Source organism: Carlito syrichta, unplaced genomic scaffold (assembly GCF_000164805.1).
Source record: "Carlito syrichta isolate Samal-C Ts95f unplaced genomic scaffold, Tarsius_syrichta-2.0.1 Scaffold117951, whole genome shotgun sequence".
In the NCBI taxonomy this organism is placed as follows: domain Eukaryota; kingdom Metazoa; phylum Chordata; class Mammalia; order Primates; family Tarsiidae; genus Carlito; species Carlito syrichta.
Genome location: NW_007062047.1, coordinates 1,134,734 through 1,158,291, shown reverse-complemented (window position 1 = coordinate 1,158,291; position 23,558 = coordinate 1,134,734). Strand labels below are relative to the sequence as shown.

General features: G+C 37.3%; 1 protein-coding gene across 2 annotated transcripts in view; it reads left to right on the top strand.

Moving 5' to 3' along the window:
- Window positions 1–23,558, top strand: part of CLOCK (clock circadian regulator) — an 88,948-nt gene that overhangs the window by 33,213 nt on the left and 32,177 nt on the right. For both annotated transcript variants that reach the window (XM_021707436.1, XM_008047831.2), the window contains 4 exons: window positions 8,303–8,392; window positions 17,828–17,948; window positions 22,098–22,211; window positions 22,336–22,454. In XM_021707436.1, coding sequence (XP_021563111.1) covers window positions 8,303–8,392; window positions 17,828–17,948; window positions 22,098–22,211; window positions 22,336–22,454 — 444 coding nt within the window. The remainder of the gene's footprint in view (window positions 1–8,302; window positions 8,393–17,827; window positions 17,949–22,097; window positions 22,212–22,335; window positions 22,455–23,558) is intronic.

The following is a 23,558-nucleotide window of genomic DNA, read 5'->3' as shown; positions in this document are numbered from 1 at the left end:
ATTACTGAAATAAAGCAAATATGACAATAAATTAAGTCACATGAATTTTTATATGCCCAGTGCATATAAAAATTGTTTATACGATGTAGTAGGCTATAAAGTATATAAGCATTAAGTCTAAAAAACCAATGTATATACCTTAATTTGAAAATATTTTATGCTAAAAAAAGCTAATGATCATCTGAGCTTTCAGCAAATCATAATCTTTTTGCTGGTGGAAGGTCTTGCCTGTGTTGACGACTGCTGACTCATCCAGGTGGTGGTCACTCAAGGTTGGAGTGGCTGGAACAGTTTTATAAAATAAGACAACAGTGACATTTACTCTCTTTTTTTAATGAAAGATTTCTCTGTAGCATGAGGTGCTGTTTGACAGCATTTTGCCTGCTTTATAACTTTGAAAATTTGAGTCAGTCTTCTCAGATCCTGTTTTATCAACTAAGGTTGTAGAATATTCTAAGGTCTCTGTTGTAACTTTAACAATGTTCCCAGCATTTTCACCAAGAGTAGATTCCATTTTAAGAAACCACTTTCTTTATTCATTCATAAGAAGCAATACCATATCAATTAAAAGTTTTACCATGAGATTGTGGCACTTCAGTCCCATCTTCAGGCTCCTCTTCTAGTTCTAGTTCTCTTACTGCTTCCACCACATCTGCAGTGACTTCCTCCCCTGGAACCTTGAACCTCTTAAAGTCATCCATGAGAGTTGAAATTAGCTTCTTCCAAACTCCTATTAATGTTGATATTTTGACCTCCTATGAATCATGATTATTATTATGGCATCTAGAATTTTCTTTGCTCAGATCCATCAAAGAATCACTGTCTTTGGCAGCTATAGCCTTATGAAATTGTATTCCTAAATAAGACGACTGGAAAGTCAGAATTACTCCTTGATCCATGAGTTGCAGAAGGGATATTGTGTTAGTGGGCATGGAAAACATCATCACTATCAGACTTCTTGGGTGACTAGGTGCATTGTCAATGAGCAGTCTGTATTTTCAAAGGAATCTTTTTCTCTGATCAGTAGATCTCAACAGCGGACTTAAAATATTTAGTAAACCATGCTGTATACAGTTATGCTGTCATCCAGGCTTTTTTGTTCCATTTATAGAGAAGGAGAATGAATTTAACACACTCCTTAAGGGCCCTGGGATTTTCAGAATGGGAAGCGAACATTGACTTCCACGAAAAGTCACCGGTTGCATTAGTCCCTAACTAGAAAGTCAACCTGTGCTCTGAAGCCAAGTCCTGACTTCTCTGCTCTAGCTTTGAAAGTATCACATGGCATCTTCTCCCATTAGAAAGCTGTTTTGTCTTCATTTGAAAGTTTGTTGCTTAAGGTAGCCACCTTTACCCATGATCTCAGCTCAATCTTCTGGAGAACTTGCTGCAGCTTTCACACCAACACTTGCCATGTCACTTTGTACTTGTATGTGATGGAGACAGCTTCTTTCCTTAAACTCATGAGCCAACCTCTGCCAGCTTCCAACTTTTCTTCTGCAGCTATCTCACCTCTCTCAGCCTTCACAGAATTGAAGAGAATGAAGACCTTTCTCTGGATCAGGCATTGGCTTTAGGGAGTTAGGGCTGTTTGAACTTCTGTCCAGGCCACTCAGACTTCCTCCCTGTCAGCAACGAGGCTGATTTGCTTTCTTAACACTCGTGTGTTCCCTGGGCGAGCACTTTTAATTTCCTTGAAGACCTTTTCTTTTTCATCCTCAACTTGGCTGATGGGCACCAGAGGATTAGCTTTTGGCTTCTCTGGACTTTTTGCCTGCCTTCCTCATTGAGTACGATCTTGTCTAGCTTTTGATTGAATGTGAGGGATGTGTGACTCTTCCCTTCACTTGAACATTTAGAGGCCATTGTAAGATTGTTAATTGTCCTAATTTCAATCTTGTTGTTGTTTCAGAACAGGGAAGCTGAGGAGAGGAAGAGAAACGGGAATGGTCCGTCCACAGAGCAGTCAGAACACAACATGTATTGATTAAGTTTACTTCGTAGATGGGCGCTGTTCATGATGTCCCAAAACAATTACAGTAGTAACATCAATGATCACTGATCACCATAACAAATAGAATAATAATGGAAAGGTTTGAAATATTGTGAGAATTACCAACATGTGATAGAGACACGAAGAGGGCACGTGCCGTTGGAAAAATGGCACCAATAGACTTTGCTCCACTCAGGGTTGCCACATACCCTCATCTTGTAAAAAAAAATGCAGTATCTGCAAAGTGTAATAAAATGTGGAGCACAGTAAAACCAGGTGTGCCTACATGTATGTGCAATGGCTACGTCTCAGATGTTTTTGTATATTTACTAAAGTTTGTAGGAAGATCAGAGAATTTTCAAATTATTGAGTTATTTTTCTGTCTAGTTGGGACAGTTAACTGCTGGATTAAGTCTTTATGTATTCAGCAGAAATGTTCCTATATGGAAATATGTTGGAGTATAAATATGTTGTAAACACTTTAAATCTGAAAAATAAGTGAGCACTTTTCACATATTAACTCGTTGAATCCTTACAACACTCTTAGGAAGCAGACACTTGTATCTAGTATCTGTGTGTCATAATAACCAGTGTTATGAAGGAGACATTAGTGTCTCTTTCTTGCTTTCAGATGAGGAAATCAAGGAACCAAAGGGATTATGAAACTTGCCCAGAGTCACCCAGCTAGGAAGTGACTCCGCGGGGACTTATTGCAGGCTGGCAGCTTCTGATCCCATGCCCTTAGCTATGTGCACACACCTTTCACCAACGTTTTCTTTTCAGTGAAAGCTAGTCATGGCACAGAACTTTGAGCTTAATAACCAGTATTTAGCACTTTAAATTAGTGTGTACTTAAGTTACAAACAAAATAATTTTGTTCATTTTTTTTCCCTCAGAAAAGTAGATTGACGTTGTCCAAAATTTATTTCTTTATTTCTTTGACATTGTTCAAAATTTACTCTGACAACAAGTACAGTTGTCACTTGGTATATGTGGGGGATTGGTTTCTGGACAAGCCCCCCACCCTCACACATACAAAAACTCACATACACTCAAGACCCACACTCAGTCCTGCCGAATCTGAATATATGAAAAGTTGACCCTCCATATACCACGTGTTGCCTTCTGTAAATACTGTGTTTTCCATCCACTTTTGGTTGAAAAAAATACATGGACACATACAGTGCAAACCCATGATCAAGAATCAACTGTGATATTTTTATGAAAAATGTTCAAAACTAATATGCATAACAAAGAAAGGAAATAAGTACGTTATTCTTTAATATTTATTTTGTGGTTATATTCTCAGTGCAGCTTTTAAATAAGATCTTCTGTGTTAGTCATAAACTATTTACTTACCCTACCTTATTGCCATAAAAAATTCCTTATAAATAAAAAAATTGGTATAATATCTACCATCATTTAGTGATAACCTTAATATAGGTCAATTGCCTGTTCAGTAACATGCTAAAATATTAATTTTTTTCATAACAGATTTTTAAAAATTAGTTGCCAAGGCACTTAGTACATGCATAGATAAATATCAAAGATTTTAGGGATTATAGCATTATTTATCACATACAACAGAGAAAACTTTAAATGTATTAAAAATTTTGAAAATATAAATTCTCATGATTATTTTCACGGCTTTTAGGTTAAGATTCCTGAAGAAATGCTGCAGTTATCTGTTTTTAATGTCGAGTATTTTTGACTTTTCATATGTACAACTACTAAGTAAATGTACATTTTAGCTTTAACATGCCAAGACAAAGTATATGCATGTGGGTGTGTATATATTGCGACCTGGGTTTAGATGTTTGCTCAAACTTGAGCTACATACCTCATTAAAGTCTTTGCAAGTCTGCTGATTGACTATGAAAAAAACTGATTCATAATTTAAATAGAACCTTCTTTGTTTGAGGAAAGTCCACTTGGCTAGAATATAAGCTAGTTGTATATTCTTGGCTAGTAACATTGATCCTATTACAGATAAATAGTCCACATTAACACTCAGCAGAGTTTTTGACGTAGGCTGTATCTTGGAATGCTAGAGCTGCTAGTATAGCAGATTGGATCATTTAGCTCAGCCTCTTCATTTTAGAAATGAGGCTCAGAGGAGTTACAACTTGTCAGATATCTAATGGAAAAACTGGCACTAAGATCTTCACTCACGTGTTAAGATTGTCATTGCCACCTGCCTTCTCCCTCTTGTCTCTCTTGCCTGAGGAATCTTTCTTGCTGTCCTTGGAGGATTTGGGGTAGGAAAGACAGTTAGAACAGCTTAGCTTGGTCAGATCTCTGCATCTCTATGCGAAATCACCTCTTAATATGGACAGTAATCTCCTCATATTTGCAGTTTCCTTTCCATAGTTTCCATTGTCCTGTCAACAGTGATCTGAAAATATTAAGTAGAAAATGCCAGAAATAAACAATTCATAAGTTTTAAATTGCACACTTGATGGACTCTCATGACGTTCTATGAGAATCATCCCTTTGTTCAGCTTAAAACATGCTGTGGACACTACTCGCCCATTAGCCACTTAGCAACTGTGTTGGTTTTCAGATAAACTTGTGGTATCTCAGTGCTTGTGTTTAAGTAATCCTTATTTGACTTACAATAATGGCCACAAAGCACAAGAGTAGTGGTGCTGGCAATTTGGAGATGCCAAAGTGAAGCAGTAAAGTGCTTCTGTTAAGTAAAAAGGTGAAAGTTCCTGACTTGAAAGAAAAAGAAATCTTCAACTAAAGTTGCTAAGATCTACAGCAAGAAAAAAAATCTTCTACCCATGGAATTGTGGAGAAGAAAAAATAAATGTGTGGATAATAGTATATATAGAGTTCAGTATTATCCATAGTTTCGGGTATCCACCAGAGGTCTTGGATCTTACCCTCCTCAGGTAAGGGAGGAACAACCATAGTCCTTTCCCCTTGGCAGCTAGCAACTCTCTGCAGTCATCCACAAGGAAAGGGCTAGTGCTGTGCATCAACCTCATCATGGCTGCAGGTCTTCAAGGTGGCATTGTCTTCTTCTCTAGAACCTCCATTCCAGTCTTCCCCAGACGAAACAGTCACCAAACAAGCAGTGTTGGTTTACACAATCCTCTTGTTGTGGGTCAAGTAGATATCAAACAGAAGGACAAGGAGTTTTAATTCATGAATCCTTTCCCTCTCTTATCATACTATGTGCGGATGGTATAAGCTTCATAGTCTTTGGTCTTGGGATGAGAATGTTCTCTTTCTGTCTCTTCTATATTTCTCTACTCTTCCTCATAAAGACTCTCCTGAAGGCCCCTTTAGTTTTTGGAATACTCACTTGCCTTCTAGAAAGATTATACCCCTCCATCCAAAAGAAGTCAGCCTTGGATCCTTTCGTACATTGAGACTTCTATGCTTGCTTCAGCAGCACATACACCAAGATTGAAGTGATACAGAGAAGATGAGCATGGCCCCTGCGCAAGGAAGAGACCAAGTCCGTGAAGTGTTCCATATTTGTTGGGAAAAAAAGACTTCAGCAAAATACTACTTAGAGGGTTTTTTTCTACTTAGTCTTTGCCTGTTTTGAAAGAAGAAAGGGCAGGCCTTAGTTTCAGAAGTGGTATTAAGTTTGAGTTCTGATTTCAGTTCTCTTCACAGAAGAGAGTGCATATAATAATGTCTCCAAAGATTCCTAGTAGATATCGTAAGAGCAATTATATATCATCATAGTAAATATTAATTTGCTTTCAAAGGTGACACAGTCTAGCCTCATATGAGAAAATCGGTTATCTTCTTTAACATCATTTTGACCCTTTTCTTTATGAATTAATAATATTCATGTTATTATACTAGAGTTTTTTTAAAAAATAAGTCATTAATTTGCTAAAATTAGAAGATTTTCACCTTTCCCCTATGTTAGCCAAGAATTTGTCTGAGCCATTCTAAGAGATAGACATCTACTTAAAAAAGTTCTTTCTGGTATCCAGATCTCAAGATCTCTTTCCCAATGGTGTAGGTGACTTTTTCTTTTCAACAGTTTATATTCAACAATTGCATATAGTTAGAGGATAGTTGCTCTGACTCCCAGGTCTGTAAATTCTGTACTATGGGCAACCCTTTCAGGTCCCCTCCCACTGTGGGAGCTTTTCTGTCCTTCCAATAACTCCTGCTTTCTAAAAAAAAAAAAAACAAAGTTCTATGCTATAAGTTTATTGTTTTTGTTTTTTTTTGAGTTGAAGTCTCACTCCGTTGCCCATACTGGAGTACAGTGGCCGCTTGCGGCCACCGCAGCCTCGACCTACTGAGCTCCGGCGATCCTTCTGCCTCAGCCTTCCAAGTAGCTGGAACTACAGGCGCGTGCTATCACGTCCAGCTAATTTTTTGATTTATTGTAGAGATGAGGTCTCGTCAAGTTTCCCAGCTGGGTCTCAAACCCACGGGCTCAGGCAATCCACTCACCTCAGCCTCCCAAGGCGCGGGATTACAGGCTGAGCCACGGAGCCCAGCTAAGCTTTTTTTTTTTACTTGTCCCACACTAGTGCTGCAGATTCTACAAATACAGGGATAAGTAAGATATTAACATTTCCTGTCAAAGGTTGCAGTCCTTTCTGAGAGCTCTTTATCCTACAAATATATATATATTTTTTTCTTTTCTTTTTTAATCTTACTCTGTCACCCAGGCTGGGTGCAGTGGCAAAGTCAGTCACAGGAACCTCAACCTGCTGGACTCAGGTGATCCATCCGCTTCAGCCTTCCAAGTAGCTGGAACTGTAGGCTTGTGCCACCATGCCCAGCTAATTTTTAAATTTTTTTTTATTGTAGAGATGAGGTCTCACCATATTGCCCAGGCTGGTCTTGAACCCCCGGGCTCTGGCAGTCCTCACGCCTTCACCTCCCAAAGTGCTGGGATTATAGGCATGAGCCACTGTACCCAGCTGGCCAGGGAAGTTTTAAAACAGAGTTTATTAGCAAGAAGAAAAGAAGGAAAAAGGAAGATTCATGGCAGAAAAACCAGCAAGGGGAAGTTTCTCAAAAAGAAAAATCATCCTGCAAATATTCTTGCTACTCTTTTTTTTCTTCAATGCCTTACCTTGACATTTAGCCCCCTTAATACTCTTGTCCTTTCTTCCCTTTTGAAGTTCATGAACAAGTGGTTTCTAATAACCTTGTGATCATCCACTCATTTTGAAACTCATTTTGAAACTCATTGCCTTGCCTTCCTGTTGACATGACTCTTTTGAAAATAATCAGAATTCATTTCTCTTATTCTTTATTCTGTTTGATTACATTGTACCCTCTTCCTCATCATTCACCTTGTCATCCTCTCTCCCACTGATTCTTTGACAACTGTGTATTCTACCTTCTCTGTTATTTTCTCTCCTCCTCATTCCTAAATGTAGATAATTCTTCCAAGGATTTGTCTTTGTGTGCTTCTCTCTTTTATAGATCTCATTTCTTCAGCTATCACTTCTGTTCCTGGGATTCCCAAATGAAAATACTTTATGATGCATAGAGTACAAGATTGCTGTGTTATTAAGTCTTGTATCCCCCACTCTGACTTATCTCTTGAACTCTAGCTTCACATTTTTCAGGGCTTGCTCAGGTCCATTCTTCTGTATTCCTGCTACTACTGATTTCATTTATATTTTCTTTAACTTCCCTAATTATTCCAAAAGCTACTGAGATTTTCCTAGCCCAGTTCTCTTTTCCCTCTAAATTCATTTCATACCCTTGTTTCTGGGCTTCTCTCACTGCAGCATCTCACCTTAAAATCACCTGTCGACTTCTCACTGTGTATAAAGTAAAGTTTTTATATCTTAACGTGATATGCAAAACTTTTCATGATCTGACCTCAGCTTAGTTTTTCAACTTAATTTCCTTCCACTCCATTTCACTTTATTCCCCACTTATCTCCCCTACATTCAAATAATACCCCTCTCTATTAACATATCCACATTGATAACACTGTTATTTTGTATGCCTAAACATATTATTGATGTGGTGTGTACTTTGCAGACATTATCATCTTCAAATAAGCTGTATACTCTTTACATATGGCTGGGTCATATAATAAACGTAGTGTTGAAAGTAGACTATTACCTTTTTAGAAACCAACTATCCAGTAGATGGCCAGAGAGTGATTTTTTTTTTTCTCCAGAAGCATTAAAAAATGCACAAAGATATATACTAAGATTTTTTAAAGGGAAAAGCTAGCATTTTGACAGTACTCTGGATATTTCCACTTTTAGTCCCTTGTCATTTATTTTAGTTTTTTATTTCTGTGCTGTGAAATACATTTCTTTTCATTTAACTGACCATTATGTTTAATTTCAGGCTCTTGATGGTTTTTTTTTAGCGATCATGACAGATGGAAGCATAATATATGTTTCTGAAAGTGTAACTTCATTACTTGAACATTTACCAGTAAGTATAACAATCCTATAATCTCTTTTGTGTTAAATGCCTATTGTAAATGTTCTAAAGCTCTAGGAAGTGGACTTTGAGAGAAGTGTTGAACAGTGTTTGCAGAGTGGGGATGAGAGCTCTAAGTATATCTTTGTTTAGCATGGCTGTGTTTTCTCTGGTCAGTCATGACTTTCTAATCTATAGTAACTTAATCTGCAATAACTACAGCTGTGTATCACTTGACATGTCTTCTGTGATATATTTGGTGATATAGTCTGAGGAATGCATTGTTAAACAATTTTGTTGTGCAAACACCATAGATTGTGCTTACACAAACTAGGTGTGCTGTAAAAGATTTAAAAATGATACACCTAAGCCAGGCATGGTGGCTCAAGTCTGTAATCCCAGCACTTTGGGAGGCCAAGGCAAGAGGAATTGCCTGAGCCCAGGGGTTGGAGACCAGCTTGGACAACTTGGTGAGACCGCATCTCTACAATAAAAATCAAAAAATTAGCTGGATGTGGTGGTGTACACCTGACGCCTGTAGTTCCAGCTCCTTGGAAGGTCGAGGCTGCGGTGGCCATGAGTGTGCCACTGCACTCCAGCCTGAATGACAGAGTGAGGCTCCAACTCAAAAAAATAAAATACAAATGGTACACCTGTCTAGGACCCTTACCACGAATGGAATGTGCAGGACTGGACGTTGCTCTGGGTGAGTTGGTGAGTGGTAGTAAGTGGATGTGAAGGCCTAGGATATTGCTGTGTAGTAGTATAGACTTTACAAAACTGTACACTTAGGCCACACTATTTAAACCTTTTTCTTTCTTTAATAATAAATTAATCATAACTTACTACAACTTTTTTACTTTACAGACATCTTCATTTTTAAACCTTCTGACTCTTTTTTAATAACACTTAGCTTAAAATACACACATTGTACTACTGTACAAAAATATTTTTTCTTTATATCCTTATTATATAAGCTTTTTTCTGTTAACTTTTTAAACATTTTTGTTAAAAATAAGGGCACAAACACACACATCCTTGCCTACACAGGGACAGTCAATATCACTGTCTTGTACGTCTTGTCCACACCTTCATGTCTTGTACCACTGGAAGATTTTCAGGGGCAATAATATGCATGGAGCTGCCATCTTTTATAATAACAATGCCTTCTTCTGGAATACACACTCCTGGAATAACTGTGTGTGTGTGTGTGTGTGTGTGTGTGTGTGTGTACATTCTAAAATAACCATAAAGAGTATGGTGTAGTAAATACATAAATCAGTAGCATAATCATTTATTATCATTATAGTGTATCATGCACTGTGTATATTAATTGTATGTACTAAATTTGTCTGTAAGTGGCAGCACAGTAGGTTTCTTTATACCAGCATCACCACCAGCATGTGAATAATGCATTGAGCTACAACATTAAGATGGCTGAGATGTCACCAGACGATAGGAGTTGTTTGGCTCTTTTGGAATCTTATGGGGTCACTGTCATGTATGTGGTCTGTCACTGACTGAAACGTCTTGCTGTGGTATATAACTGTACCACTTTGCCTAACCTGTTCAACTCCTACTGTTTTTATTCGAATGCCAACTTTTTGGTGTTTTCTTTTTTATCAGCCTGGGGAAGTTGTTAAGTCACTGGGAAAATCTTGGGAATAACTAAATTTCTACTGAGATACTTATTATAGTTAGGGGAACTCATAAATAATTTTCTCAAAAGAATGACTTAGATAAGTACATTAAAAATAGAAGATACAGAACTTTTATGCTGTGTGACTTGAACTGATAATGTCAGAATGGCCATATTTCGTTCATGATCAATATGACTAAAAGGGTAGAAAATTAGAAAATAAGTATATTGTATAATTTTGACTAGGATAGTAAATACCTGAATTGTGTGTGTTTTACTAACATGCATTTATAGAGTATCCTTTGCCAGATACTGTGCTAGTTGCTCTACTGCAATTGGTGGTATTTTGGGGGGGATGGGGGGGGAAGAATTTGCACTTTTCATTTAATATGTAATGTTCTTATTTAGTTAGTTAGTTATTTTGAGTCAGGATCTCACTCTGTTGCCCTGGCTGGGATACAGTGGCATAATCACGGCCCACCGCAGCTTCAATCTCCTGGGCTCAGGCAATCCTTCTATGTCAACCTTCTGAGTAGTTGGAATTACAGGCACATGCCACCATGTGTAGCTAAGTTTTTGATTTTTTTGTAGAGATGAAGTCTGGCTATGTTGCCTACGCTGGTCTCAAACTCCTGGGCGATCCTCCCACCTCAGCCTCTCAAAGTGCTGGGATTACAGACATATGCCAGTTCTCTCAGCCTAATATATAATATTCTTATCTAAGATGGAATTCATGTTATAAATTACTCTTAAAATGCCTTTGTCAGTAATAATGCAAAATAATTTGCTTTGTATATGTCTATTTCAAGAGATATTAGAAAGTGATATTACCCTCCTCCTTTTTTTTTTTTTTGAGTTGTAGTCTTACTCTTGTCGCCCAGGTTGGAGTGCAGTGGCACGCTCATGGCCACCGCAGCCTCGACCTACTGGGCTCAGTGCTCAGTTGATCCTTCTGCCTCATTTTCCAGGTAGCTGGAACTGCAGATGCACGCCACCATGCTTGGCTTATTTTTTGATTTAGTGTAAGGACGAGGTCTCACCAAGTTGTCCAGGCCAGTCTTGAATCCCCGGGCTTAGGCAATCCTCTCGCCTAGGCCTTTCAAAGTGCTGGGATTATAGGTTGAGCCACTGTGCCCGGCCTTCCCTTCTTCTGATAGTCATACCTTATAAAAAGAACAGTATTTACACTTAAAAGGCCAAACTCTGAAAGGGCAATTTCTTACTGAAAGCCAGAGAGTACATAATTTGCTAATTTATTTGGTTTATAAAGAAAATAGCTGACTTTACTATTTTTATCTAGTAAGCTGCAATAGTAGAATAAGTCAAACATCTAAAAAACTGTTTAAGAGTAAAACATGAGATTATAACAACATGTAATTAACTAGCCTGGGCAGAGACAAGGACAGACTAATTAACTGAATTTTCTGGGCAACTTTAAAAAGTTTGCATAGCAAGAAAACGTGGGGAAAGAATCCCTTTATAGTATTAAGATAATGATTAGATAATTGAAAACAGTATAATTATATGCTTTTAAATCATATACAGTTGTGTTGGGATTTTTTAGTTATGTTTACAGAAATTATATAATCTAATTTGGTCATAGAACATCATTTGCAGTGTGTTCAGACTTTTTTTAAAAAACCTTTTTAGCACATTCCTTGAATTCCATCAGAGTTAGATGCCCTTCCTGTCTGGTTCTGTTGTTACCTTATACATGCTACCATCATAAGGATAGTTTGGTAGTTGTAAGCTCGTTAAGGGCAGGAACTTTACTTTTGTATCCACATAAGCTAGCTAGGTTCTCAGAGAGGTACTCAGTGATTATTTATTGAACGTATGAAAATGACCAGCCCACTTGATGTAGCTGTTTTTAAAAATCCCTTCTTAATGGCACATTACTGGTGGATCTTTAGTGAGTGCTTTTTGAAATAGATAACGTGCAGGCTGGATGCAGTGGTTCATGCCTTAGTTATCTCAGCACTTTTGGAATCAGAGGCGGGAGGATTACTTGAGCCCAGGAATTCAAGACCAATGTGGACAATGATGTGAGACTTCATTTCTACAAAAACAGAAAATTAGCTGGGTGTGATGGTGTGTGCCTGTAGTATCAGCTACTTGGGAGGCTGAGGTGGAAGAGTCGCCTGAGCCCAGAAGGCTGAAGCTGCAGTGAGATCATGATTGTGCCACTGCACTCCAACCTGGGCATCAGAGACCCTGACGCAAAAAAAAAAAGAAGAAAAGAAATAGACAACATTTGACAGGTCTAATTGGAATCAAGTATTTGATTATTAACATTTCTCCTCCGTAAAAACTCTCCTTACCTTTCCATTCCCTCCTGGATTTTTTGAAAAAAGACATTTCCTATTTTAGAACCATTTTTTGATTTAACAGAAAAATGGAGACAATAATAGAGTTCTCATATGTGTCATACCCAATTTCCTCTGTTGTTAACATCCTCTGGATTTTTTAAATTATCTGTATCATCCAAAGAATGTAGACTGACAGGTTAATTTTGGGGCACAAGAGATTCAGGATGGATTTCATTCCATACTGAATTAATAGTATACTTTATTTAAAACTTTTTAAAAATTAAAATTTTTAAGATTGTCACATATTATTTGCTCATAATTATGGGTACATAGTGATGTTTTGTTACATATAATAGTGATTAGATTGGGGTAATTAGCATATCTATCATCTCAAATATTTATGTCTTACTTGTGTTGGTAATGTTCCCAACACAAACTATATGTCATTGTTAACTCTAGTCATCCTGCAGTGGTATAGAATGCTAGAACTTACTCCTTGTATCTAACTGTAGTTTTGTAGCCTTTAATAAGTCTCTCCTGTTTATTCTCTTCCCAACCTCTGTTGGGAAGTATCCTCTGTTCTACTTTTTGCTTCTATGAGATCAACTACTTTTAGCTTCTACCATATGAGTGAGAACATATGTTTAACTTTCTGTTCCTGACTTATTTCACTTAACAAAATGTTCCTCCAGTTCCATCCTATTGCCACAGTGACAGAATTTCATTCTTTTTTATGGCTAGTTAAAAGAGTTCTTTACTGGTCTCCAGTTACTGTGAATACTTTCTTTCGTATCACTGTCATTGCCCAATTGTATGTTATTTGATGGTTTGAAAACATAAACACAAGCTCGTATTGAGAAAACGAAATCATCCTTGTTTAGATCAAACACAATAAGAAAAAATAATTTTCTGTTTTGGATTCTTATTAATAATTAAACTGTAACAGGTGTTAAAGGTTTAGAACAATAATGTCCCTTTGTGGGTTTTCTGTGTGTACATGGTTCAGTGTGCGTCGGAGTCTCACTCTGTTGCCCAGGCTGGAGTGCAGTCGTGCACTCACAGCTCACCACAGCCTCAACCTCCTGGGTTCAGGCAGTCCTTCTGCCTCACCCTACCAAGTAGCTGGGACTACAGGCATATGCTACCATACCTGGAAAATTTTTTGATATTTTGTAGAGACAAGGTCTCGCTATGTTGCCCAGGCTGATCTTGAACTCCTAGATTCAAGCAGTCCTTTTGCCTTGGTCATCTTTGTTTTTTAATATGCATACCTGTTTTGTCGAAAACAGAATTTTGACTGTTGCCCAGAAGGGAAGAAACGTTAGCAAATCCCTAAATTAGGAATTAGTGTTTATAATTAAGTTCTGTTGAAAAACTAAAATGTGCTATTCTAATCAGTGGTCAATATGACTTACATTTTTTAAATTTAAATTTTAAATCTTTAAAATTACAAGACTGATTATACAAGTTCTGCCAAAAAAGAAACCCCATTTTTTTTTTTTTTGGAGTTGGAGTCTCACTCTGTTACCCAGACTGGAGTGCAGTGGCCGCTTCCGGCCACCGCAGCCTCGACCTGCTGGGCTCCGGCGATCGTTCCACCTCAGCTTTCCAAGTAGCCGGAATTACAGGCATGCGCTACCACGCCCGGCTGATTTTTTGATTTATTGTAGAGATGAGGTCTCGCTGTCCAGGCGGGTCTGAAACCCGCGGGCTCAGGCAATCCACTCACCTCAGCCTCCCAAAGGCGCGGGATTACAGGCTGAGCCACTGAGCCCGGCTAGAAACCCCATTTTTTAACTTTGTCACCTCATACTTACAAATTATGGAATTTTATAATGAAATTAATTTGTATACATTTTAATCTGTTTGTCACAAATAATCACAAATAAATGCTTTATTCATTTTGAGGCAGAAGACAAAATTTCCTGCTCTGGTTTTCCATGACAAAGTCATAGGGTCATGCCCTTGAGTGACAGAAAGGATTTTCAGAGCTCATTAGCCCAGTCCTTTATCAGCAAGGAACACAAAACACAGAGAAATTGTACTTATGTGTACAACAAACAATTGAACAGAAGTGCCAAAACCCAAAGTCGTGTGTCTTACTCCAACTTACATTTCTTCTTCGTGAAAATGAGTGAGGGAAAAGGTACAAGGATCTAGGTAGCAAACTTAAAATTTGTAAAATTTTATTACTTAACATTGGTTTCTTCATACTTGCTCAAATGTGTTCCTGAGAGACAGAATATGTTAAATTTGGAACCATACAATATAGGGAAGATGATGAACCATACTAAAAGAGTCCAGGACTAAAAGTGTTAGTATCACAATAGTGAATGTGCCAGTCCTTTTCTGTTTTCCTTAACTTGGTAGTTTGGAAACATAAACATGTATTTTGAGAAAGTTAGTACAGTCTTTGGTTTAAAATACAATATGCAGAAATATGATTTAGACTGTTTTGAATAGTTACATGATAATAGTGAAGTCTTATTTGATAGAACTGGAATTTTTGTCCCCATATGCCTGTAAGTAAGGAACATAGTTGTTTAAAAACATGTCTGACACATTTTCCAAGGTTCAGTCCCTTTTAAGCAACTATGTCTACAGGAATCATTTGTTAACTGTCAGCTATCTACTGAACGGAAGATAATTTCCACTAAATGGTAACGTTTACTTAATACAGAAAAAGCAGAATGACTGTTGATTTATGTCATGTAAATAAATCTGCAGGACTTGCATGTCCTCTTCATAAAAGTGAGTGAAAGAGATAAAAGGATTCAGTTAGCTCTCATTTTCTTTTTTTCCCTTTTAATTGTGTTTGGGAACTGAGTGCATGTATGGCAACATCAAGTATGATTAGCCTCATTTAGAGATTTTAACTGTAGCGATTAGTGGAAAGTCTCACACCTGTTACAAAGTGTCAGGAGAAGCAGAGTGGTAGGGAAGCGGTGCTGTGGTCATATTCCTCTTGATACAGTCATTCATATGCTTTTCCCAGTGGATATGAATTTATAGGTGGAAAAGCAAGGGTAAAACAGGTTAAATCTTAATTTACTGGAATAGTAGTAGAAGAAATTGTGAGAAATGTTAGTAGAAAACTATAATCATTCTCAAAATGAAAGTTTTCGTTTCAAATTGATGTTTTTCTGTGAAGACTTTTTTGTGTTAATAACACCTATATTTCAATACTTTATTTTGTCAATAAAAGGCAATTTTCTAACATTTGTTATTTATGCCTGACTTTTCAGTTTATTCCTTCAGTTCTAGAAGCTTTTTTCAGACTTCTAGGAAAATCCACTATTAAAAGACAGATAATTATTGGTGTGCTTATCCCTTAAGCCATTATTAAGTAACTCCTTAGTCCAAAATCATATATTATACTAATAACTGTTATGCAAAACACAGTATTAATGTGCTTTGATCTGAAGGGAAGAAAATAAGGCTGTAAGAAATGCAGCTCTTGTCTGGGCATGGTGACTCACACCTATAATGCCAGCACTTTGGGAGGCTGAGATGAGAGGACTGCCTGCTGAGCCCATGGGCTCGAGACCAGCCTGGGCAACTTGGCAAGACCTCATCTCTACAATAAATCAAAGAATTAGCCATGCGTGGTGGCGTGTGTCTGTAGTCCTAGCTACTTGGAAAGCTGAGGTGGAAGAATCGCCTGAGCCCAGCAGGTTGAGGCTGCAGTGACCATTAGTGTGCCATTGCACTCCAGCCTGGGCGACAGAAAAAGAAAAGAAATGCAGCTCTTTTATTGACTTGTGGGGCAACAGGACATGAATACTAAAATATAGTCGACTCTTGTTGGATTAACTTAGGAAATGTTATCATTTTTACTGTTTTCTACAGAGAAAATATTTTCCAATATGTATCAAAACAACTCTGAACTTTTAAAATTACAACCCATTTTTACGTTGGAACTATCTGTTCAGTGGTTTCTCTACAGTTTTTTTTTTAACTATGAACTGAGTTAATATATAATATATTGCTTTATATAATACACTGCCTTATACCATAATAAAGATAGTAATGCTTTGGGGGGAACATATATATATAGTCAATCCTTAGTATACGTGGGTATTGATTCCAGGACCCCCGTGGATACCAAAATCCATGATTGCTCCCTTACATAAAATGATGATATATTTACGTATAACCTATGCACGTCCTCCCATATACCTCAGATCATGTCTAGATTCTTTACAACACCAATACAACATGAATGCTATGTAAATAGTAGTTATACAGGGAATAATTACCCCCAAAAAAGTTTGTACGTGTTCAGTTCAGATATAACCATCCATTTTTCCCCCAAATATTTTTGATTCACGGTTGGTCGAATTCGTGGATGCAGAACCCAAGGATACAGAAGGCTGACTGTATAACAGATACATTTTATGGTAAATGGGAAATGAATGATATAAGTAATACTAAAGGAACTTTACTATTTTTTATGTGGATCATGGTGTTAAGGGGATGCTTTTGTGAAGGAAGTAATTTGATTGGTCTTTGAAAGATGGAGTATACAGATGTGTGGAGAGGGGAAGACTATTTCACTTCATGGAGTGGGCTTAGAGAGCTAGAGAAAAGACAGAAGAAAGAGTGAGGATATGCAGCTTAGCTTGTGTGAAGAATAGTAAAACACTCCTTTATCACCTCATACCATCCCCAGGGACTTTCTTTGTTGTTTTGTTTTTATTTTGGCTTGGCTTTAAGCGGTGTAGCTCTGTCAAAGTAAGGCTTTTTTTTTTTTTTTTTTTGAGACGGGAGTCTCACTCTATCGCACAGGCTGGAGTGCAGTGGCATGCTCACAGCCACCCCAGCGTTGACCTGCTGGGCTCTGGCGATCCTTCCACCTCAGCCTTCCAAGTAGCTGGAACTACAGGCGCACACTACCCTGCCCGTGCCTGTAGAGACAAGGTCTCACCAAGTTGCCCAGGTTGTTTGAGCCACTGAGCCCAGCCAAAAGCAAGGCTTTTTGACAGTGAGTATATGCCTGGAGAAGATGAAATTAAAAAGAAAGGACACATTGGACAATTGAAATGACAGGAAAATCAAATCTCATCTTCACTTAGCATGTGACTAATTCTTTGTAGTGGTATATACCCCCATTGTTTACCGTAGGTTTGAATATAGGGTAAGGCTGTGTCTTGTAGCTAGAGATTTTTATAATTTACTCTCTTTAGTCCCATTTTGTTGTAAAATGTTCAAATTGAGTGAAACAGCTTTTCAAATAATTTATTAAGCTTTCAAGATCATTTTAACCCTGGATCCTGGTGACACTAGTATCAGAGGAATGAAGGTAATGTTAACCACCTTCCAACTTCCCAATCTTGTTTTTTGAGATGTCGTCTGTAACTTGGCACTTGTTAGTTTTTACAGACAATTGATAGATACACATATATGATCCTTTCTTATTTAAAAATTATTTTGTACTTTTAAAATAATTGCCTCTTGAATCATTAAAATTATTTTACTTTAAAATTTTTTCTTTTTCAGTCTGATCTTGTGGATCAAAGTATATTTAATTTTATCCCAGAAGGGGAGCATTCAGAGATTTATAAAATACTCTCTACTCATCTGCTGGAAAGTGATTCATTAACCCCTGAATATTTAAAATGTAAGTAATAGCTGTTAAGCAAAAAATAAAATAAAATTAAATGTTATATTTGGTAGCATTAGCCTTTTCCTTTGCAAGTTTGTGAAAAACACAAACACTTTTAACTAAATTAACATATAGCATGTTCCATATACCCTAATAGGTTCTTTTTAAACATTAAAAAATACGTAAAATGAAACCTTGACCATGGCAAAAGTCTGTAATCCAGTTCAGAGTATATTGAAATCCCATCTTGTTTGTTAAAATAAACTTAGACCAAAGTTATGCCATAAAACTATATTTTATGCAAAAGTGGAGCCAGGCAGTATATTCTGATTTTTAAATAAAATCTGACTGTATTTAATGACAGAAAATGAAACATTCTGATTTTCACCATCATTAACCAACTGGACACTCAAACTGTGGGAAAAAATTTCTATATTTCTTTAAAAAGTATTAAATATAAAGATAAATTGTTTACTTTATTGACTAAACAGAATTAAACAATTATTTATCACATGTATCTAATTTGCCAGGCACTCGTACTATATCGTAAAAGTTCCAAAAATAGTCAAAAATAGTCCCTGCCATCAAGAAACACAAAATACTATGATATAATCAATTTCTACTATGTCCATTGGACAAATTAATTTGACCAGAGTACTCATTTTCTTCACGATATTACCGTATGTAAAATCTGGAATTGTTACAGCACTGTATTTTTTTATTAGCTATTAGATATCTTCTTTAATCACTTTTTTCATTATTTTTACATTGTCTCATATGGTAATGCTTATACGAATCATCTTAAAGGTTCTTTGTATTTGAACTCTTAAATCCTATACATAGCACACTAATTGTCTAAGAACTGAGATACACATATATGCACACATACACACTCATATATATATGTAAATTTGTATGTACGTATATATTTTATAAGAATGGGTAGCCTTTCAGAAGTAATTGAGAAAAGCCAGAGACCAGGAAAATTCATTTTAAGTCTGTTTATATAATTGTTTTAAAATCAAGTTTGCAGCCGGGCTCGGTGGCTCAGCCTGTAATCCCGTGCCTTTGGGAGGCTGAGGTGAGTGGATTGCCAGAGCCCCGCGGGTTCGAGACCCGCCTGGGCAACTTGGCGAGACCTCATCTCTATAATAAATCAAAAATTAGCCGGACGTGGTAGTGCACGCCTGTAGTTCCAGCTATTGGAAGGCTGAGGCGGAAGGATCACCGGAGCCCAGCAGGTCGAGGCTGCGGTGGCCGGGAGCAGCCACTGCACTCCAGTCTGGGTGACAGAGTGAGACTCCAACTCAAAAAATAAAAATAAAATAAAAAATAAAATAAAATCAAGTTTGCATGGCATTGACCATCAGGCTACCCTAGTCTGGTATTTAGGAGAAAAAATTGGGCTGGATATAATAGGTGCCCATAAATGTGAAGTCATAAATGGATTGAAATTTCCTGAGGTAAATGTATAGATAGAACAAGGAGAGAAGAATTAGAGAGGAGGTAGCAATAGGAAGGGAGAGGAGAAGGAGTCCACTTCTACATGAGGGCCAAACTGGTTAGAGAACTGAATAAAGCCTTTGACAGAAAGAAGAACCATAGGCTCCTGCTTCCAAGAATAGAGGTGAGGATTGGAGCCATTCTTTTTGATACAGGCTGTTCTTTTTTTTTTTTTGAAAAGTCTTAATTAATGACTTGCTGATCCCCTAGTTAAGTAAGTGATACATAAAACAAATTCTTGCCCTAGAAAAAATGTGTTTCATGCCAAAGGAATGAACATGAGTTATAACACAGTAAATTGCTTAGAAAATTCAATATGTCATTTTGACCATATGAAGATGAGATAGTTCCAGTTGTATGATTTATATCTAGATAAGGAAATAAAGGAAGAATTGTAAAGGGCCTAATACTTTATCCTAAGGTGTTTGTTTTTTCTTTTTTACACAATAGAGGAAAAGATAATGAGATTTGGGTGGTTTTATGGTTTGAAAAAAAAAAACTGAAAAAAATGGTGGGAGATTCTTTTGGAGAAGGCTAGGAAGAGTTACAGTAGTAAGATACTTACCTCGAGGTTATCTAGCTTCTAAAAGAGCCCCTGAGTCTTGGTGTTAAGTTAGGACCCTTGATTTCTCTGTCATGGTGACTCAAGTCAAGCTCTGCTCACCAGACCTGGAGATTTCCTACTACACAATCAAGTGATATAGTCCTAGGAAGTCAGCTAAGCACAACTAGAGAGCTCATGAATCAGACCAATCTGATGTCAAGCTGGGTCTGGTTCCTGGCACAGTAATTATGCCTACTTTTCCTGTAGCAGATGTTCTACCTATGTGGAGGTCCAAATCTTCGTTGCAACCGAAGCATTTCTCACCAGCATCTCTGTCCTAGAGATTTTAACAGTACATTGCTCATAAAAGTTGCTGTGACTTTCATCATCTTGTTTGGGAGATATAGTCTAGGAGGTGGTGGGAAATCACTCAGGCAGAAAATCTTGGAAAGGACTAGACTGGGGCAAAAAGGAAAACTGTATAATCTTAGCAGTAGAAGTAAGGATGAAGAGGAAAGTATGTAAGTGTTAAGTAGATAAACTCAATAGGACTTGTTGTTAGGCTCTGGTGACCAAGGAGCATCAGTGGGGAAGGTTTGGGGAAGAAGATAGTTAAATTTTGCAATCTGGAGTTAGATGATAAAGTCTTATATCTTGATAATGACTGAAGAGTACAAGCTTGATGTAGTCAGTGAAGAAGGGTGTTAGTAGTCCTTGAGTACTGAAGTAATATGATGAAAGTGGTATTAGTCTAAGAGAAACAGGCAAAAATGAATCCAAATGACAAGATGTGAAGGCATAATGAACACATTTCTCAGCACTAAAATTTGGTGATAATGGGTGCTCAGTTGGAAAAATGACTTATGAGAGCTTCTGTGGTGAAATAAATAGCAGGTCCTGGTGACCGAATAGATTTGGGACTTGTAAAGAGAAGACTGATATGGTATCCAGCTTGGGAAAGAAGCATATATAGGACAAAGGGGGACAGCTGATTTAGGAAGAGAAATTCATTTTCAAATATTTCAAGTTGCTAATGGGGCAATAAAGTGCAATGTCCTGAAAGCAAATAATGATATGAGATGTTATCTTACATAAAATATTGGAGAGAGAGATTTAGCAGTGAATGAGCTTACCAAGGCCATTCAATTTATAAAAGAGATCAAAAGAACCTTTTGAAAACCCTTAGTGTGAAGATGGATTAGGAGAAGAGATGGGAGGAGTAGTCATCAAGGGAGGAAGGTAAATTCATGCTGTGGAAATGACCAAGTGTGAATTTTAAGACAAGGTAGAAAGAACACTGAGGTTAATGATACAATTGTTAGTAATCTTTAGAAGAGTAATTGCTGTGGAGTTGTGAGGGTGAAAGCTGCGGTACATGAAGTTAAAGGAAATGAATATATGGAAAATGGAGCCCATAATGAAAAGGAAGGCAATCTGGGATACTAAAATAATTAGCATGAAAAGCCTTTTGTTTGAGATGGGAAGACCTGAGCAAATTTAAAAAGAGAAAGTAAGAACCAAAGAGAATGCATAAATGCTAAAAGAATGATTAAGAATGATGTGGCCCTGGTTCTAGAAAAGATAGAAAAGACTGTCAAGGTAGAGATAGAAGCATTAACTTTAGAATGGGAAGCAAAACTTTTCTTTGAAATTGGAGTAAAGAATGAGAAGGAAGGACAGATAAAAATGGGGAGCCAGCTGGGCTCGGTGGCTCAGCCTGTAATCCCGCGCCTTTGTGAGACTGAGGTGAGTGGATTGCCTGAGCCTGCGGGTTCGAGACCTGCCTGGGCAGGCGAGACCTCATCTCTGCAATAAATAAAAAAATTAGCCAGGCATGGTAGTGCACACCTGTAGTTCCAGCTACTTGGAAGGCTGAGGCGGAAGGATCGCCAGAGCCCAGGAGATCGAGGCTGAGGTGGCCGGGAGCGGCCACTGCACTCCAGTCTGGGCAACAGAGTGAGACTCCAACTCAAAAACAAACAAAAAACAAAAAAAACTGGGGAGCCATTAAGTTGCTTGTACCAGAAGATTGTTTTGGTTATAAACTTATATAATCATATTTTATGTCATCATTCATTGTGACATATCACAAATGTATGATTTTTTTCTTATTTCAGCAAAAAATCAGTTAGAATTCTGTTGTCACATGCTTCGAGGAACAATAGACCCAAAGGAGCCATCTATCTATGAATATGTAAAATTTATAGGAAACTTCAAGTCTTTAAACAGTGGTGAGTTGAAATGCTGCATTTAACTAGTTGTCTTTTTAAGCTCTTGAAGACATAGATGTTTGAATATTAGCAATGACTAGGTTTTGCTGGAGTAACTGGTGACACATATTTCCTACTGTTGCAGTATCCACTTCAGCACACAATGGTTTTGAAGGAACTATACAACGCACACCTAGGCCTTCTTATGAAGACAGAGTTTGTTTTGTAGCTACTGTCAGGTTAGCTACACCTCAGTTCATCAAGGTATGTTTCTAATTTTATTTCTTAAAGGGGATTTCAGTTCTTTAAGAACTGTCTTTATGCAATTTTTTTTTTTGTGCTTGTTTCCAGAATGACTGCAACTTTTTGCAAACATTGAAGTAGTAATGGCTATGAGTCATTAAATATGCATGATTATAATATTTTTGAAACAGTGAGTTACCTAGACACCCATGAAATTTTGTAACTATTTTGTTAGTATATATCCTTTGCAATTAACCAGTGGTTATATATCAGTATTGCCTCACTTTTGTGCAAAACTCTAAGATGCTTTTGTGTATTGTTCACTGTCATCATGAAAGGGGAAAGTCCAGAGGTATAGGTAATTTTTAAAAGATTGTTTTTGAAATCTTTTAAATATACAAGTAGCTTTTTACTAATTATAATTTACCTTTTCAATTTTTAAATTAAATAATTTATTTTTATTTCCTGTGCCTGACTATCAGCTGATTAGTCAGGTGGGAAAGTGAAGTAGTTCAGCCATTAGAAAGTAGCTGGAAAGAAGCAGCTAGGCTAAGATTTAAAAGTTAAGATAGGTGAGATGGTGTCAGTTTTTTATTTTTTTATTTTTATTTTTTTTTAATAATTAATCAGTATTTTTTATTATGGTTTTGTGAGGTACAGTTAAGGGTTAGGTGTACAATTACGTTTCATTCAGGCACCCTGTTGATAAGAGGTGTTTTCCCAGCCCCAGACAGATATTTGCTACTGTAATCCCATCCCCCTCCCCCCATAGTTTCCCAGTACCATCAGTCATTTTCTTATAGTATTACATTGGATGTTCAAGGTCCATTATATGAGTGAGAACCTGTGATATTCTGATCTTTGTTTCTGTGAGAGGTCACTCAGTACTATAGACTCTAGTTCCATCCAGGTTGCTGCGAAATTCATGATTTTGTTCTTTTTTATGGCTGCGTAGTATTCCATCGTGTATATACCACATTTTTTTAATCCAGTCCTCTTTTGATGGGCAGCATGGTTGTTTCCAGGTTCTTGCTATTGTGAACAACGCTGCGATAAACATACGTGTGCAGGTATCTTTTTTATAGAGTGATTTGAGTTCTTCAGGGTATATTCCCAGTAGGGGGA